An 18,539-nucleotide genomic window follows, 5' to 3' on the forward strand; every position below is an offset into this window, starting at 1 on the left:
CATGGACTTGGGAGAGAGGAAGGGAGGGAAAGAGATAGTTGTGTACATGGGGAATAGAAGAAAGGAGAAGGGTCATAGGGAGGGAGTGAGGTACAGAAAGTGGCATACCAGGGTGGGGGGGGGGGCGGTCCGCCCCACCCCGGGTTTACATCCCAAGGGGGTGCACAGCTGGCCACCCTCCAGTGTTCTCCCTAGGCCAGCAAACTGCGGCTCTTTAGTCACTTGAGCGCCACCGCCGCCATCGGGAACAGGCTGGCGCCAAGTTCTCCCTGCTTTTCCCTGTGGGGCCGGCCAACTCTCGCCACTCGCGTCAATTCTGACATCGGAGAGGACGTTCTTGGCCAGCCAATTGCTGCCTGGCTGGCCTAGAACGTCCTCTCCGACGTTAGAATTAATGTCGGGTGGTGAGAGTTGGTCGACCCCGCGGGGAAGAGAAGCAGGGCGAACTCGGCGCTGGCCTGTTCCCGATGGCGGCAGTGGCAGCCTATTCCCCAGTGGCGGTGGCAGCATTTTCCCAATGGTGGTGGCATAGGGGAGGGCAGGGAGAAAGAAAGAAAGGGGGGAAAGGAAGCCAGAAAGAAAGAAAGTGGGCAGGGTGAAACAAAGAAAAATGGGGCACGGAAAGAGAGAGAGAGAAAGACAGACATATAGAACGAAAGAGGGTGTGGAGAGAGAAAGAAGGGGGCATGGTGAGAGAGAGAAAAACAGACATACAGAAAGAAAGGGGGTATGGAGAGAGTGAAAAAGAAAGAAGTGGCAGGGTGAAACAAAGAAAAAGTTTGGGGAGGGAATGAGGTCTGGAGGAGAGGAAGCATACAGGAGGCTGAAAGAAGGGAAGAAATATTGGATGCACAGTCAGAAGAATAAAGTGCAACCAGAGACTGATGAAATTACCAAAGGTAGGAAAAATGGTTTTATTTTCAATTTAGTGATCAAAATATGTCTGCTTTGAGAATTTATATATGCTGTCTATATTTTGCACTATGGCCCCCTTTTACTAAACTGCAATAGCGTTTTTTAGCGCAGGGAGCCTATGAGCATTGAGAGCAGCGTGGGGCATTCAACGCAGCTCCCTGCGCTAAAAACCGCTATCGCGTTTTAGTAAAAAGGGAGGGGGAATATTTGTCTATTTTGTATAGTTGTTACTGAGGTGACATTGCATAAAGTCATCTGCCTTGATCTCTTTGAAAACCCGTGGAATATAAATGATAATTAACATTTTCTCTGCGTACAGCATGCTTTGTGTTTTTAAAATTTTATTGTTGGTAGATCATTTTGACTTGGCCACAAAGGTAAGGGGGAGGGAGGGAGGGGAACTGCTGAAAGACATCTAGTAATCCTTGAAGGCTTGACTGTGCAGGGAATTTAATCATGTTTTGTTATGTGACTGGCATTATTTAGACTTTAATTTCTATGAATGAATAGAATGAAAATGATATAAATTACTTGCTTGTTTTTATGTGCGTGTGCTGAAGGAAAGTGGAGAGAGAGTGGGCTGAGGACGCTGAAGGGAAATGGGGAAGAGAGAATGGGGAGAAGACGCTGATTTATAAATTGACAATTGTACAGAATATTGTTTCTTTTTTATATTCATCCATAGCTGCATGTTAATGATGTGCTCATATGTACTTATTTATCATCATAACATATACATCATCATTAACATGCAGCTGTGGATGTGTAAGGACAGGCTGAGGAGGATGGATGGGAAGGAAGGAAGGTGCACATATCAACATATCGTAAATTTTTAACATGCATGATGCAGCTATAGGCAAGCAGAGGAGGATGGGATCATACAGATGTGTATGTTCAGATATGCGCTCAGATGTGTAGTTTTTTCTGATATATTTATTAAGCTTACAGTATTTATAAAAACACATTTAATACTTGTTACAAAAAATATTGTGCAATTGTGATCTACTTCTGGCCTACAAAGATCAAAAGAAATCCTTAACTGAGGTTTTACATTCAAAAGTGAATTATAGCTACTAGCACTATTATTTATTAGTTATTTATTATGCAGATGTTTGTTAGTTTGTTATTAGTTCAGTATTAGAAATATGTTAGTTTAGAATAGATAGGTATAGATTAGTTTAGTTTAGGTTAGGTTAGGGCCCTGCTGAAAGAGTCTACCTTGACGTGTTTGCAGGCTTACAAATTTTTTGGTCAAAGAGTGCGGCGACAGAGAAAAGTATGTGTGTATTCGGCCCATGGAAGAAGGGGGGTCGGGGGGGAAGGGGTGCGTGGGGGGCCCAATAGGATTGCTCAGTAAGGGGCCCAGAAATTTCTGATGGCGGCCCTGCTTTAAATGGTTATGTATCTGTGGGATTTACTTTGATATTTGATTCAGTTTTTCCCCATTGCTTCTTTTGGGTAATATCTAGTAAGCTGCAGAGTTGTTAATTATGGGTTACTTAGATTGACCTAGTGAAATTGTTGTGGCCAATGTTAAATGAATAAACTGGTTCAAAATGAACTGAGTCCATCAAAACCCCAAGTTAGTATAAATTATATATGCAGATCAAGTTAATTCTAACTCAGGAGACTAAACTGGATGCAGGTCTTGCAGGACTGTATGTAGCATTCACTGAAAGCCATAAGAGTAGAAACCCAACTCAAAACCACATTCTTATAGCCAAGGTAAGTGAATTAATATTGAACCAACATTGAATTGCTAGCTATGAGATTGTTATCCAAAGTCCAAACAGTTGATCAGTTCAAAAGAAGTTTCACAAATTAATCTACCAAATGAACTGGATAAATCTAAGCCAACTCATTAGAATTAAAATTGAAATACCATCTGAACTTGGAGACAGAGAGAATTTATCATACTCAATGTCAAACCAAGTGTCCACAAATTAGTTCAGAAAACATGAATTATTTGTGACTGGCAGGAAAAATAAATTGGTATAAATCTTTGTCATTCATGTTTTACTTTCCCCATAAAAACTCTCTTCTCTGTTCCAGGAATGCCCGACATTTATCATAGTGATGGTTTATTCATGTTTTCTTGGAAACTCAGAGTAATCATACCACTAAAGTTTAGTGTAGTAACTGCAACTCTGTGTAGACTGCTTCATTGCTTTATTTTGAGGCTCTACAGATACTAAAATGCTAGAAATATTCTTAAAGGATTGAGAAACAAAAAAAGGTGTATAAATCACAGTAAAAAATTGTTGATTGCATGCAAGTCTCAGCTTTATAATGAGCAGGATATGAGCAAGAAAGAAATTAGGTTCTTAACTTACTAATAGGTATGTCATTCTGGACAGTAGAATATTTTCCCCATGCTAGCGAGCCCTGCAGAAGGAATCCATTCCAGGTTTTCAAATCATCCTCCTTTCCCAGAGGGCTCTGCTGCCCCCCTTCAGTTTGTACCAAAGCAGGAGATAGCTGGTATAGGAACACACAAGAAGAAGGGATATGGGAGACTCCCTGAACTACAAATCTGTTCTGCTCTGAAAGTATAACAAACATATTAAACATTTTAATTGAATTGTCAAAAAATGGCTTTACCATAAAGATTATGAATTCACTATTATGTCCACTAATACTTAAAATTGTTAATAATTGGACATAATAACGAATATAGAATATTTATGGTAAAAAAGCACGTTTTAATTGAAAATCAAAACATCAAAAAGACCATACCAATCAGAAACATTTATGGAGCTCAAACATTCCCCCAATGTGTTATAGCAATAATTATTCTTCATACCCTTAAGATCTGACTGACATCAAAATCTCAGTTTTGACTTGAATTTCCTGATTGTGACAGTAGGCAGGTGGAATAAATACTGACAGGACAGGGTTCCAGAATGACACACCTATCTACTAGAAAGATATTAGCAAGGTAAGAACCTAATTAATTTTTCTAGTGTAATAAGTATGCCATTCTGGACAGTAGGGATATGTAAAAGCAATCCCAAAAAATTTAGGGTGGGGCCTGTCCACCTGCTTATAACACTAAGGACACAAAAACGGTGTGTCACATCTACTCTTTAGAACTTGGAGAACATGTGCAGAATGGACCAGGTTGCTGCCCTATAAATTTTCCCAAGTAAAATCAACCGACCTTATGCCCACAAAGAATCCATGTTTTATGGAATGTGCTTTCAAGGAAACCAGTGATTCCTTGCCACAGACAATACATGCAAACAAGATTTCCATCTTGAAATTGTATCCTTAGATGCTGATCTACCAATCTAGCCTAACTGGTGAGCACAAATTAATGGTGTGACAGTTGGAACTCATTGGTGATGTCTAGATAATATAGGACTCTCCTCACATCCAGCTTCCTCAGAATCTGGTCCTTTTACTTTGACCCTGTGGACTGGAATGCAGGCATCCTTACCTCTTGAATAACATGAAACACTGAAATGACATTCGGCAATAAGGACAGCACTGTGCACAAGGAAACTCCCACCTCCTTGATCTTGCGGAAGGCTCCCTGTATGACATGGCTTTCGCTCTGAGACTCATTTTGCTGATGTAATGGCCATGAGGAAAATGGTCTTGATGGTAATATCCATGGGCTCTGAAACATGAGAGGCTTATCATTGGGACCCTGAATAATACCACTATGAGGCCTTTGTTGAGACCTGCTTGGAGGAAAGTTAGCACCACTGCAATCAGAGCATTAAACAGTTTGCCTACTTTTTTTTTTTGCACCAGTGTTGAAACATCTCCCATGCCTTAGCATAAGCAGAGACCGTCATGGGTTTCTAGGCCCTGAGGAGAGTAGCAATGACTACCCCTGAGTATCCTTTGTGCTCTAATGCCGTGCGTTGAAGAGTCTTGCTGAAAGACCAAAGTGATCTAGATCTTCTTTGACCCCTGGGTCCTGAGAAGAAGATCGGACTGTACCTGCAGTCAGAGATCCTTGTTCCTCTAAAGATGCACTAGGTCCACATACCTTGACCTGCATGGCCAATCTAGAGCTATGAGGACCACTTTCCCTTGGTGGTTTGCTGTTTTGTGAAGTATCCACCCTATCATGACCATTGAGGAAACATATACAAGAGCTCACATTTTAGCCATGGCTGGACTATGGCATCCAGGTCTTCAATTCCAGACTCAGATCATTAACTGAGGAAGCATTCCATTTTCTTATTCCTTGCTATAACTATCAGATCAAAAGTTGGCCAACCTCATTGAAGAATGATGGACTGGAATGTTGCTGCAGATAATTTTCATTCTCTCAGGTCTACCTGCTGAGATAATTGATCTGGACATGTGCTCAGAGATTGTTTGTAGGTGTAGCTCTGCCCACCAGAACAATAAGTGGGTTTCCAGGCTCAGATGTGCACCCTTGGTGCTTCCTTGGCAATTGACATACATCACTATCGTAGCATTGTCCGAGAAGACTCAGGCTGCCTGTTCTTCCAGAGTTTTCTCCAGCTTCTGTAACACCAATGTAATTCTATCATATTTAGAAATTGAAAAGATCACCCTAACTGCAGTATTCTGTGCTATCTGTAGTTTCTTTAACAACCTCTTTGCTCATCTCAAGTATACTATATTACGAGTACAATAATCCAAAAAAATATATGTGATTGAACTATAATTGCAAACACTGCTATATCAAATATTATGTACTGCTCACAATTTCCTTTAAAGGCCAAAAGCTTTCTTACTAACCAATTTAATCTGATGTTCCATAGTCAATAAATTATCCAGTTGAGCTCTCAAAACTCTAGGTTGTATATCACAGACATAATTATTCTGACCTATAATCGACAGAATATCTGATCTAGCTGGATCCTGAGAGCCTAGCCAGAGAAACATAGTTTTATCTATATTTATCTTCACTTTATGGGTCAATACCCATTATTTTACAATGTTAAGCACTGTTTTTAATAATATCCAATCTAAATCTGTAGTGCCAAAAGGTAACAGAATATTAATATCATCTGCATAAATATAACTATATATATATATATATATATATATATATATATAACTATATATATATATATATATATATTATATTATATATATATAAAAAACTAAACACATTATGGGCCTGATTCTGGAAACAACACTTGCTGTGGTAGATGCCTGTAAAACAGACGCCTACTGTGTATCAATCACTGAGAGATGCCATTTCCACAATTGCATCTAATTTCTTCTACAGATGAGTTAAATGTAGGTGAGCATTTTACAGGCATAGATTTATTGTGTCTGATTCATGTCTACAAGAAATGCTTAGGCACACCTACAGATGCCTAAAGTCACTTCTGGCATAAACCACACTTACACTAGCCTTAGGCATCCATAGATGTCTCCGTACACACACAAACAGTGCTTACATTTTAGGCATCCTTTGCTCCATCAATTAAAAACAAACAAACATGCATCTCGATTAGTCCATTAGACGGCGGTTGGATGCCTAACACCGTCTACAATCAGGACACCATTCTTAGAATCAGGCCCTATACTTCCAATGCTCTATGCAAGGATAGATTACATCATAACATTAAATAGTATTGGGGAAAAGAGCTATGGCATCCAAAATCCTGTTTTCCAGCTAGTAGATAGTAGGCCGTACATATTAACCTTAAAATCATTGAAATAAAAACCTGCTTATCCAGTTTACCCCAATTTTGTAATATAAGTAAAATAAATTATGACCAACAAGGTCAAAGGCGCAAGAGATCAAATTTTATTAATATAGCATTCTGACTTCGACCATGTAATGATCCACCTTTAGCTACTAGTGAACAAAGCAATGTTTCGGTACTAAAACCAGAGCTGAATTCTGATTGAACTGGATATAGTAACTAAGGGCTCCTTTTACTAAGGTGCGTTAGCGTTTTTAGCACATGCTAAAGATTACCGCGCGCAAACTACACGCTAAACAAAAAATACTAATGCAAGCTCTTAGGAGGCATTAGCGTTTAGCACGCGCGACATTGTAGTTCGTGCTAAGCAAGTGGTAAAACCGCTAGCACACCTTAGTAAAAGGAGTCATAAGTCATATTACAATGACAGTAATCAAAAATAATATTTCTCATCCCAAGTCAGTTTGACTTACAATTAGCAGAAAGTATAAGGCACTAAATCATCAGTGCAGACATGAAAACTGCCAATCAAGTGGAGAAGGCTTCATCTAAGGCAAGGCAGATATTGGGTTGTATCAATAGAAGTTTCGTCAGCCGAAAGCCTGAAGTCATAATGCCGTTGTACAGGGCCATGGTGAGGCCTCATCTGGAGTACTGTGTGCAATTCTGGAGGCCACATTACAGTAAAGATGTGCGCAGAATTGAATCGGTTCAACGGACGGCCACCAGGATGATCTCGGGGCTCAAGGGTCTCTCGTACGAAGAGAGACTGAACAAATTGCAGCTCTACACTCTTGAGGAACGAAGGAAGAGGGGAGACATGATCGAAACATTTAAGTACCTCACGGGACGTGTCGAAGTGGAAGATGATATTTTCTTTCTCAAGGGACCCTCGGCCACAAGAGGGCACCCGCTCAAACTCAGGGGCGGAAAATTTCATGGCGACACCAGAAAGTATTTCTTCACAGAGAGAGTGGTTGATCATTGGAACAAGCTTCCAGTGCAGGTGATCGAGGCAGACAACGTGCCAGACTTTAAGAATAAATGGGATACCCATGTGGGATCCCTACGAGGGTCAAGATAAGGAAATTGGGTCATTAGGGCATAGACAGGGGGTGGGTAAGCAGAGTGGGCAGACTTGATGGGCTGTAGCCCTTTTCTGCCGTCATCTTCTATGTTTCTATGTTTCTAAAGGGGAGAAAATATGAGTAAGGCATTATCATATGAGTCAGGCATATCTTTTGCTTTTAAAATTCCAGGATAACAATTACAAGCATTCTTTAGCTTTATCCATGTCTCAAATTTCAAAATGTTTGCTATTTTTGTTTTCTATTGCAAATGTTAGAAGATGTTTCTGTATGACAGTTTATTCATTGCAAAAATTATTTTATGTGCAATTTATTAACTAGCGTGGCTAACATGTTACTTCATTAGCATGCACTAACATCATCAATACACACCATTATTAACTAGGGGCTCCTTTTATCAAGGCGCGCTACGGGGGTTAGCGCGTCAGACATTTCTTCGCGCGCTAACCCCCATGGCAGTCTAAAATCCTAACGCCTCATCAATGGGGGCGTTAGGAACTAGCGTGGCAGGTGGTTTAACACGCGGTATTCTGCGCCTTTGTAAAAGGACCTCTAGGTCTCACTGCATAAATGAAAACTGCAGTAAAATCATGCTTAGCAATGGTGTTAGTGCACTCAAACATGATATTATACATTAGTAACTCAACTGTATGCACTTAAATTATTTTATCTGATGGATGGTTCCATAACAGCTTATAAGAAACAGTACTCGTATGTCTTCAATGTTTCAGAGAAAAACAGAAATATGCTAAAATGTTACCTCAGTAAGCAGGTCTCCAGTTTGTACTGGCTTTTATCAAACCACTGTTAAAGGGTTTTACCTTGGGCCAATGAGGTAAATGCTCTGACGCTCATTCAGTTCCTATGAGCATCAAAGAATTTACCTCACCAGCCCAAGGTAAACCTTCTACCGCAGTTTGATAAAAGGAGCCCTAGTGATATCAATAACCTTTTCTTGTAATGCTCCAAAGGTACTTTCTCAATTAAGAAAGATGAACAACCAAGAACAAGGATGAATGCCAAGAACAAAAAATGAACAAGGAGATATCCACGACAAAGAAAATGAACCACAGAAATGATGTTGATGAGTTGAGTTTATTAAATGAGCAAGGATAGACAATGGTTTGAGCTTTGCCATTATCAGGAATCAAGATGTGATGGTCTCAATACATGAACTGGTTGATAAAAGCAGTGCCAAATTAATGGCAAGCAGCTCAGGACTATTAAGACAATATTGTCACTAATGTAATGTAATAATAATGTAATGTAATGTAATTGTCCTTAATGCTGTTAAAACAATTAGAAATGAGCTTTGTTTTCAATTTGAAACTGATCTCTAGTTGTTTTTATGTAAGAATCACTTCTACCTCTCCTGACCTCAGGATATTTGGAATGAAATTTGGAAAGATTGTGTATAAAATCTTTAGGGAACTTTTTGAAAAGAGCAACTTTCTAATTGATATTATCTAAAATATTATTTTTTTTTTATTAGGGAAATAATGTTCAGTTTTATATTCAGAATTTTCTAAAATTTTCAGGGTTTTTCAGTTTGTTTCACACATTCTATTTAGTAAAAACAAAAAATAATGTGCATTAGAACTTTGCAATGCACACAAATTGATTGTAATACACAGTAATTTGTAGGTTATTCTCATTACCCTCCCCCCCTTTTAAGACGCCATATTAGACTTTTTATTGTTGACCCTGGTAATAAAAGCTCCGATGCTCATAGGAATTCTATCTCTGTGGCTGGCGATAAAAAAAGTCTAACGTGGCTTCATAAAGGGGAACTAAATCAAAATTATACACAATTTTTTTAAGGCATGCTAATGTAGACTAATAAATGCCCAATCCTATTATTTTAAGTGACAACATGTTTGTTGAGAAGCTGTTGTACATATGTTATCATCTAGATTTTGTCTTCCCTTATTCCAAAATGAAAAACTGTCTTCCAGAAGAAGCATAGAATAATTTGTGTCTATGTTGGTCATGCCTCAGAAATAAACTGGGGGAAGGTATATCTTTCTGCTGTGGAGGAGTTAAAACATGGATCTCCCTTGTGGGCCAAATACAAAATTGCTGTGTAAAGGGTATGTTCAGGAAATTACTCAAGACACAGCTATTTGTAGATTTTTTTCTAGTTATTAATTGCCTTTTGTTAGCAATTTTTTTTTATATATATTTTCAAATAATTACATACAGAATTGTACAAGAAATATTGAATACATCTTTTTCAGTTTATCATTAAACAAATGAATATGAAACAAAAAGAAGAGGAAGAAAATCTCTTAAATATAGTCCACCTATTGAGGGAGAAAACAGCTTAAGAAACCTTCTTGTGGGAATCAAGGATCAAAAAAACTAAATATATATTAAAAGGAAAATATGAGCTCGAACATACATCATTCTTATCTTTTTATGACCACATTATACAGTTTCAGTCTGGGCCACGGTAGAAAGCCCTTTACCTTCCAGGAAAAAACCCAATTAGGCCGGTTCAATAAAGATATACTTATTTCCTTGATAGGAAATAAAACACTTACAAGGAAACCTTAACTGAAAACTTGCCCCTAAAGAAACCACTCTTGTACGGTATGTAAGAAATTATTTCCTGCGAGATTGAGTCCATTTAGATACATCTGGAAATATATTCACCTTTTCACCTAAATAGGAGACCTGTTTCATTTTAAAGTATAATTTCAGTAACATTTCTTTATCTTGTAGAAACACAAGCGTGACTACCAATGTAGCACGCCCTTGCACCTCTATCACAGATGATTCCAATAATGCAGAGACATCTAACTCAGTCTTTTCCCCTTGAGTATCCTCTGCAATCTTTTTTAAATAGTAAATTTTTTGTACAGGGGGTAAGTTAGAGTCTGGAACTTTCAGCACCGTTACCAAAAATTTTTTAAACAGTTCTAAAGGAGAAAAAAATTTAGCAATAGGAAAATTTAAAAATCTCAAGTTTAAATTCCTTTGTTGATTTTCCAAATTTTCAATTTTTCTCATAATTAACATTTTGTCAGATGTTTGTTTAACAAGCATAGTCTTCGTTTCATTTGTTGTTTTCTCCAATTTAGATATTTCTTCCTTCTGAAGTTGAGCAGAAGTCTCCAAATGGGTTATCTTGGCAGATAAATTTAAAGTATTTATAACAAAGTTAGTACATACTGCATGTAGGTTTTCTATCGTGGTCCAAATTGAATCCAAAGTCACCGCTGCCGGTTTCACAAGTGGCTTGAGGGGGGAAAGATCAGCCTGTTGGAAAGTGGCTCCTTCCACGCGGGTCAACCCGCAAATTCCCTCACCCTCACCACCACTCATTCTCAGCGGGAGAAGATTCCCCACCTGCATCGGCTCAGAGCTTAAGTCGATGACCATGTGCTGACATCCAGGTTAACTGGGCGTTCGAAACGCTCCTCACCAATCGGTGAGTCCTCCAGATTCGTCTGTCCCGCCTCAGTATCTCCGGGCATGGGGTGTGTATGTGGTCCATGCGGGCTCAGTGAAAGATCACTGCCTTGGCTGTGCACTTCCCCTAGCACTGCAACAGGAACACCCGCCGAAGTTTGATGGACTGCGAACGCTGTAATCGCAGTCTGCCACGGCGTTGAGGTTCCCGGAGCCGCTGGAGGATTGCCCCTCGGCCATCCCCGTCTTTTGGGCATTCTGCAGGTACTTAAGAATAATAAAGCAAACGGATAGAGGAAAAATCTTCCAAAACGACGGGAGCTCCCTCAACTCGTGTCCTGCTCGAGTGCCATCGCCTTTTGTTAGCAATTTTGATGAAATGTTCACGATCATTCTTATCATGGTTTTAGTTTTTAATAATGTTTTAACATGATTTTTTAGGATCTTTTTTATGTCATGATGATTCTGTTTTTAAATTATGTATGCAACTTTGTGAACCGTTTAGTTATAAATGGTATAGACATTTTTTAAATAAATAAAATATCTCCCTAGATCTTTATTTTAAAATATCAGTACCTACAGAAAATGGATTATTTACTGAACAAATATTCCTCATAGGACCAAAGTATATCAAAGAGAAAAAAAGGAAACAGTTGAGGAACGGTGTCAGGTCAAAACCGCGGAAGACAAAGGCGCGCGCCGACAACTGAGCGCAGCGTGGAGGCGTGCGCCAAAGAAAATAACTGTTTTTAGGGGCTCCGACGGGGGTGTGTGGGGGGGAACCCCCCACTTTACTTTATACAGATCGCGCTGCATTGTGGGGGCGTTGTGGGGGGTTTGGGGGGTTGTAACCCTCCACATTTTACTGAAAACTTCACTTTTTCCCTAAAAACAGGGAAAAAGTTAAGTTTACAGTATATTGAGGGGGTTACAACCCCCTAAACCACCCAGAACGCCGCCACGATCTGTATTAAGTAAAGTGGGGGGGCTCCCCAACAAAACCCCCCATCGAAGCCCCTAAAAACTATCATTTTCTTCAGTGCGTGCCTCCGTCTTGCGCTCAGTTGTCGGCGCGCGCCTTTGTCTTCTGCGGTTTTGTCTATGAATCCTGAGGAACACTGAAAGCTAGCACTGTGAGTAGCAATTATTTGAATTTCATGGGGTTTTCAATGACCAAAGATTAACATGTTCATAAATCTATAGATAAAAATCCAGCAAATTATAAGGCAGAATAGACAACATATGAATGATTTGCAAAAAGTAGTATTAGTGAAAGTGGTACTTCCAACACAAAATACACTATTTATTCTTTTTTTACCTGTGCTTGATTGAATTGTCTCTGTTCCAACAACAAGGTCTACTAAATCATACTGGTTCAACCGAGACCCATCTGATGCCACAGATACAGACTTATCTGTTCCATTTATCCAGGTATATATGACCTCTGTTTTGGTGTAAGCATCTACAAAGACACCAAAATAAGAAGAATAATTACAAATTAGCAATGTTCAACTTTAGTTTTACCTAGAATACTGCATGTTTTTCATGTCATTGTTAGGGAGCTTACAGTTTAGCTGTAAACTGATAACAGTGGCTGAGCAAACCCATTATACAATAGTTACAGTGGGCTAGGGGTGGGGGGTTGGAGTGTGAGGGTTAGTATTGGGAGCGGGAGGGTGCAGGGATTGGTTGTTGGGGCGCTAGGACAGAAGGATTGGTTGATAGGAAAGGAGAATGGTGATTGGTAGAGGAATTGTAGTGGGATTAAGGGTGATTTTGGTGGGTTAAATCATTTTTGGGAAGGGTGGGAGTGTGGGAAGAGGTGGGTAGGCAGGGTTAAATTTGTTCCCTTCTCGCCCTCCCAGTTTTTTTGGGTTGTTTGGTTTTGGTCGGTGGGGAATGAGTTGGTCGCAGCTTTTGCGGAAATGTGTGGTGAATTGTGGACAGTGTGGCTTATAAAGTTATGTATTATTTGTGCTTATTCTGCTCATGTGCGGAACCGCCATGGGTGGCTGGTATGATTCTGTGGCACCGCAAGTCTTGCTGGGGGAAGTGGGGTTTGCTGGAATGTGATGAATTTGGTGAGCTGAGCTAATTCGACACCAATTAGCATCAAGGGGTTTGAGTTTTGTGAGTTGAGCTAGTTCGACATCGAATAGCTCCAAGGTTTATGGTTGTTAAGCTACACTGAATTATTTATGTTGAAAATGTTATATTTATATGAATTCATTGATAGATAAGTTAATAAAGCTGCGGCCCATGCTTTGCCATTAAAAAGTGTTATACGTTTTTATTTAGTGATGTTTATATGAGGAGTGATGCGAATGCCAGTGTTATTGCTTTTTCTGTTTTGTTTTGTTTAATCTGTTAATTTCATCTTGACCGTGGAAGTTGTTTTCCTTCTCCTGACGAAGGCCCACCAGCCGAAACATGTCCATGTTCAAAGAAAGTGACCGTTATGAAAAGTGCCTGGTTTTTTGGAGAGCAATTTGTCATTAGATGATATTCTTTTGCGTTCTTGATGCTATATTAAAGTTTATTTGGATCTTTTAGTGTTTGTTTATCTGTTGATTTTCCATGGAAATTTTCTCCTGCTCCTTCTGTCTGTTTATTTATTTATTATTATTTTAAATAAAGCAGAACACAAAATAATATCAAGCAAAATAACAATAAAAATGGAACATCTGAAGAAAAATCACATTACCGTCAAATTTAAATTATGAAGCCCCCCATGGGACTTCTTGCAACCCAAATATCCTGGAGGTATCTTATCTCATTCATCTTGCTCTAATGCTTCCTCAGTCCAAAAGGGGTCTTTTACTAAAGGTTTTGCCCTCAGTATACCTTAAAAGTAAAAGTTTAAATGCATTAAGGGGAGAATTCATCAATGGGCACTAACGGCATTACCACATGCTAATGATTAGTGCATGCTAAATGCTAAAGACAACCATTATATTCATGTGGTCATCTTTAGCATTTAATAATGATATGGAAACAATTCACACTCTTCAGATTGATATCAATGTTACCAGCCAGTGGTTGGTTTTCCCCTTAAAGAACCATATTTAGCAGTAAAGTGGAGACAAAGCCTCGAGCATTGTAATAGAAGCACCAATCAACACAGATTTTTAGCTGCTTGTTTTTTTATCAAAGGCATTAAAAAAAAACTCCACTTACAAAAATGCAAAGCCCACTAAGCCCACTGCTGTGCACAGGAATGAAGAGCCAAAATTTAACAGCTTTTTGCACTTAGAGTTTCCAGCATTACAACATTGACTCTTAACAACTTTTCAACCTCAGCACCAAGTTGTTCAAATGTCAGAAGCTGCACATTTGCCACTCACTGCTCCATTTTCCTGAGTGGCGCATGTGTGACTTCTGATGTTTGACAACTTGGTGCTGAGGTTAGAAAGTTGTTAAGAGTCAACGTGTTCAGGGGATGCCGTGGTTTGGGGTGGAGTGTCGGGGTTTGAGGGGCCTGGTAGCAGGAGGGAGTGGGCATCCCTCCTGCTGATATTTGTATCAAAGATACAAGGGGGTGATGGGTATGTCAGGAGTGTGTGGAGATGTCGGGGTGGGGGGTGTCGGGGGGATGTTGGGGGGAGGAGTTTAGTGTGGGGGCTCTCTGTGGAGGAGGTTGGGGGTTCGGTGCCTGTGAGGGAGGGAGGAATCTCTCTGTCAGTTTAGTTGATCCTGGCAGAGGTAATCCCCTATCAGCTACGTCGGCAGGAATCCCCAAAACCAGCTCAGCTGATAGGGATTCCCCTGCCAGGATCAACCGATGGCAAGCTACTGTTTTTTCCCCTCCATGGGTGGAGGGAGGGGTTGTGACTACTGGGAGAGTAAGGGGGTTCATGTATTAATCCCTCCAGTGATCATCTTGTCAGTTTGGTCACCTTTGGAACACTTAGAAGCATGTAAAATAAGTCTAAGTAAGTTCAGCCTTGGATGTTCTGACAAAACTTTTTATTGCTGTAGGACGTCCAGGTTTAAGCCTGCCTGATGCCTGCCCATAACACATCTCCCAACATGCCCCTTTGAGCTCTGGATGCACAGCGGCTGAGCAAGGGACATCGACGCTTTTGACGCCTTCTTGAAAGCTCAAGGTTTGAAAAATAATAAAACATGCAAAATGACACCAGCGCAAGGTTTTAAAAATTATAATTAAGATTTATTGAGTTATTGTTTCTATTTTTCCATTATGAGATTCAAAAGAATAAAGCATAATTGCTTGCATTAACAGTTGCGAACATCACCCCCTACTGGCCACGAGCCACTACTCCTCACGGCTTAGAAGTGCTGCTGGACATCCAGAAAGTCAGTTTTGATTATCAGCACAACGTCCAAGTGCCAACTTAGGCTGTTTTTTGGACATTTAAATTTTTGATTATGAGCCTAATAGGCTTCTAGGGGGGAAGTTATCAATGTGAGCTACTGTTTAGATAGGTTGTTTTACCATAAGTCATGCTAAAATAGCACAAGTTATGGTAAAATATCCCATCTTAACCGTAGACTATTTTGATAACTTCCCCCCCTGTGTATTTACAAAACACTTTCACAAATCCTGAAGAAAATTCAGGCGAGCAGAATCTACGTATATTTACACCATGTAGTTTTATAACTGCAATCCCTACTAGCCCCAGTTTCAAAGGGAAAATCCACAGAGAATTTCTCTTTGGAAATTGGAGTGCAGGTCCATAGGTAATTTGCTGAACATTATCTAAAATTGTTCCCATGTAGTGCAGTCCTCGGTTTTCTAAGAAATTAGTTTGCAGTGAGTTCTGCTGAAGCTTCAGAAGCAGTTGAATAAATGTGTTTGAAACTCAAATCAATACTTCATTTAAACCCTTTTGTGAGACATTTAGATTGATTTTTTTTTCTCAACAGTTTGGATATGCATTTTTGTAATATATACTTTTTCCTCACCAAATTATACAAATCATTTTCCAGCTATAATGTTATCTGCTTAGGAGTTGCAGGATAGTATGAACACCTGAAGCACATATTAGATCTAGTTTATCACAACCAACAAGGTTTCTAATTCATGTCACAATTTTCATCTGATCTTTCAGGAACTAATTTTTTTGCTCTACAGTAAATTGGTGCTCAAGGTTCTTTCATTTTTTTCCCTCATTCAATCTACAATTACTGAGTTTTTGAGACCTTGAGATGTAACCTTCTATAATTTGTTTCACCTTTCATCCAATCTCAACTCTGCTACAGGAAAGCTGTTCCAGAATGCAGTGCCTTGATTATAGAACTTTAAACTTCCTCCATGTCTGTCTCAATAACAGACTATATGGGCTTTTCATCCAGGAAATTGTCCAAACCTTTCTTAAAACCAGCTATGTTAACTGCTCTTACCACAATCCATATCATAACACTGACTTTCTGACCTGAAGAAGACAGTGGCTGTGTCAGCATATTATACAATATAGATCAGTGGTCTCAAACTCGCGGCCAGGTACTATTTTAAGGCCCTCAGTATGTGCCTCAAAATAGTGAAAAACTATCTAAACTTCACTATCTGCATGTTGCACTGCTTTCAGCTGTGTATTGGTGAAATTATCAGAAACAATTAAGGAAAAATTTATAAACTAAAATGAGTTTTATCTCATGCAAAGTAAGGAAGTTCTTCACCCAGAGAGTGGTAGAAAACTGGAACGCTCTTCCGGAGTCTGTCATAGGGGAAAACACCCTCCAGGGATTCAAGACAAAGGAAAACACCCTCCAGGGATTCAAGACAAAGTTAGACAAGGTCCTGCTGAACCAGAACGTACTCAGGTAGGGCTAGTCTCAGTTAGGGTGCTGGTCTTTGACCAGAGGGCCGCCGCATGAGTGGACTGCTGGGCACGATGGACCACTGGTCTGACCCAGCAGCAGCAGCAGTTCTTATGTTCTTAACAATTTTTTCTGCGGCCCTCCAAGTACCTACAAATCCAAAATGTGTAAAGGCTTTGAGTTTGAGACCGCTGACATAGATGGAAATATTTAAGCAAGGAATCAAAGCTTGCAATGAATTTTACGTAGGCGTGTAATACTACAGAGATGTACAAGAGTCCATTTAAGATCTAAAGGTTGCAGTTCTTAAAAGGTCATCTAAAGTTAGGCATCTATAATGTGTGTGCTAAACTTGACTTCTATAGACATAATTGCCATTATAGAACACTAAGATGTGGATGCAGTAAACTCATGAATCATCTAATGATCATCACTAAAACAGTTTCAATTGGTTTAGCGGTGACCTAGATTTGCTGATCGATATACACTATTGCTCACTGCATGCTTTTCCATTCTACGACTCTCCCATGCAAGTGACCTCATTAGTATTAAAATGAGGTCATTAATATTAAAATGAGCACACCGATCGATGCCCTAACATCACTTTGCTATGCACAAAAAGTAGTGTTACTTCTAGTGACCCAACAAAAGCGCCAGGTCAAGACCAGTCATGTCTTACTGACAAGTCCACCATGAAATCAAAATATAAACTTTATAAAAAGGACATATACTTGTGTGTTATAGGCATGTTTTGAGAGCATGTGTTGAAGACATGTCTTATGCATGCCCATTAAGAGCATAGACTTAGCATACGAGAGGGTGGTGAAAAGATGGGGCCCAATGAGACAATTGGGATTTTTGTTTGTCATGAACCAAAATGAACGAGCCCTGGGCTAAAAACTTTTCAGCACCTCCACAATAAGGCACGCCTATGACTGACACTCATGCATGCTTACGTAGTAATCCTTGGCGCATAAATACATTTGTGCCTGTATCAAGTGGACTATTTTGCACTTTCACAATGACTGATTGGATAGGATTATGGTGAACCTCCACAAAACTCATTTGCATGCAAACTTGTTGGACATCGATCCCCGTTTCAGAATTGGACAATCAGCTCACAGCGATCCACATGATCTTAATGGACATTTTTAGTGCATCCACTCCTAAGTCTGCAGTTACTTAACTTCTCCCCCCCCCTTTTATTACATTACATTACATTAGTGACATATTCCGCCTGTACCTTGCAGTTCTAAGCGTATTACAGTATAAGATAACTGGACATTTCCAGGAAGTTACAATTTGGGGGACGCTTACAGTTCTAAGCGGGTTATAGTATAAGATAGCTGGGCTTTTCCAGGAAGTTACAATTTGGGGGACGTTTACACAGTAGAAGGTTTAATAGAAGAGGCAAAGAGGAGAGGATGGGGAAGGGAGGAGAATTAAGGAATACTAGTGGGGAAGAAGAGTTTAGGTTTGGTTACTTGTTAGGGTTGGTGGGGAGGTTGTATAGTTTTTTTGAATAGTAGGGTTTTGATTTCTTTTCGGAAAGATTTAAAGTCACTTGTAGTTGACAACAATTTGGAGATATAGAGGTCCAGTTTTGCTGCCTGCAGGCAGGCCTGCATTTCAGACATGTATCTTGGTGTCACATGCTTGTCACTTATGTTTATATCACTTATATTGTCTCACA

At 39.6% G+C, this 18,539-nt stretch overlaps 1 protein-coding gene across 2 annotated transcripts in view; it reads right to left on the reverse strand.

Moving 5' to 3' along the window:
- LOC117361261 (gamma-aminobutyric acid receptor subunit alpha-3-like) overlaps window positions 1–18,539 on the reverse strand; it is a 310,400-nt gene that overhangs the window by 48,726 nt on the left and 243,135 nt on the right. For both annotated transcript variants that reach the window (XM_033946357.1, XM_033946358.1), the window contains exon 6: window positions 12,384–12,527. In XM_033946357.1, coding sequence (XP_033802248.1) covers window positions 12,384–12,527 — 144 coding nt within the window. The remainder of the gene's footprint in view (window positions 1–12,383; window positions 12,528–18,539) is intronic.

This window comes from Geotrypetes seraphini, chromosome 5, assembly GCF_902459505.1.
Source record: "Geotrypetes seraphini chromosome 5, aGeoSer1.1, whole genome shotgun sequence".
NCBI lineage: Eukaryota > Metazoa > Chordata > Amphibia > Gymnophiona > Dermophiidae > Geotrypetes > Geotrypetes seraphini.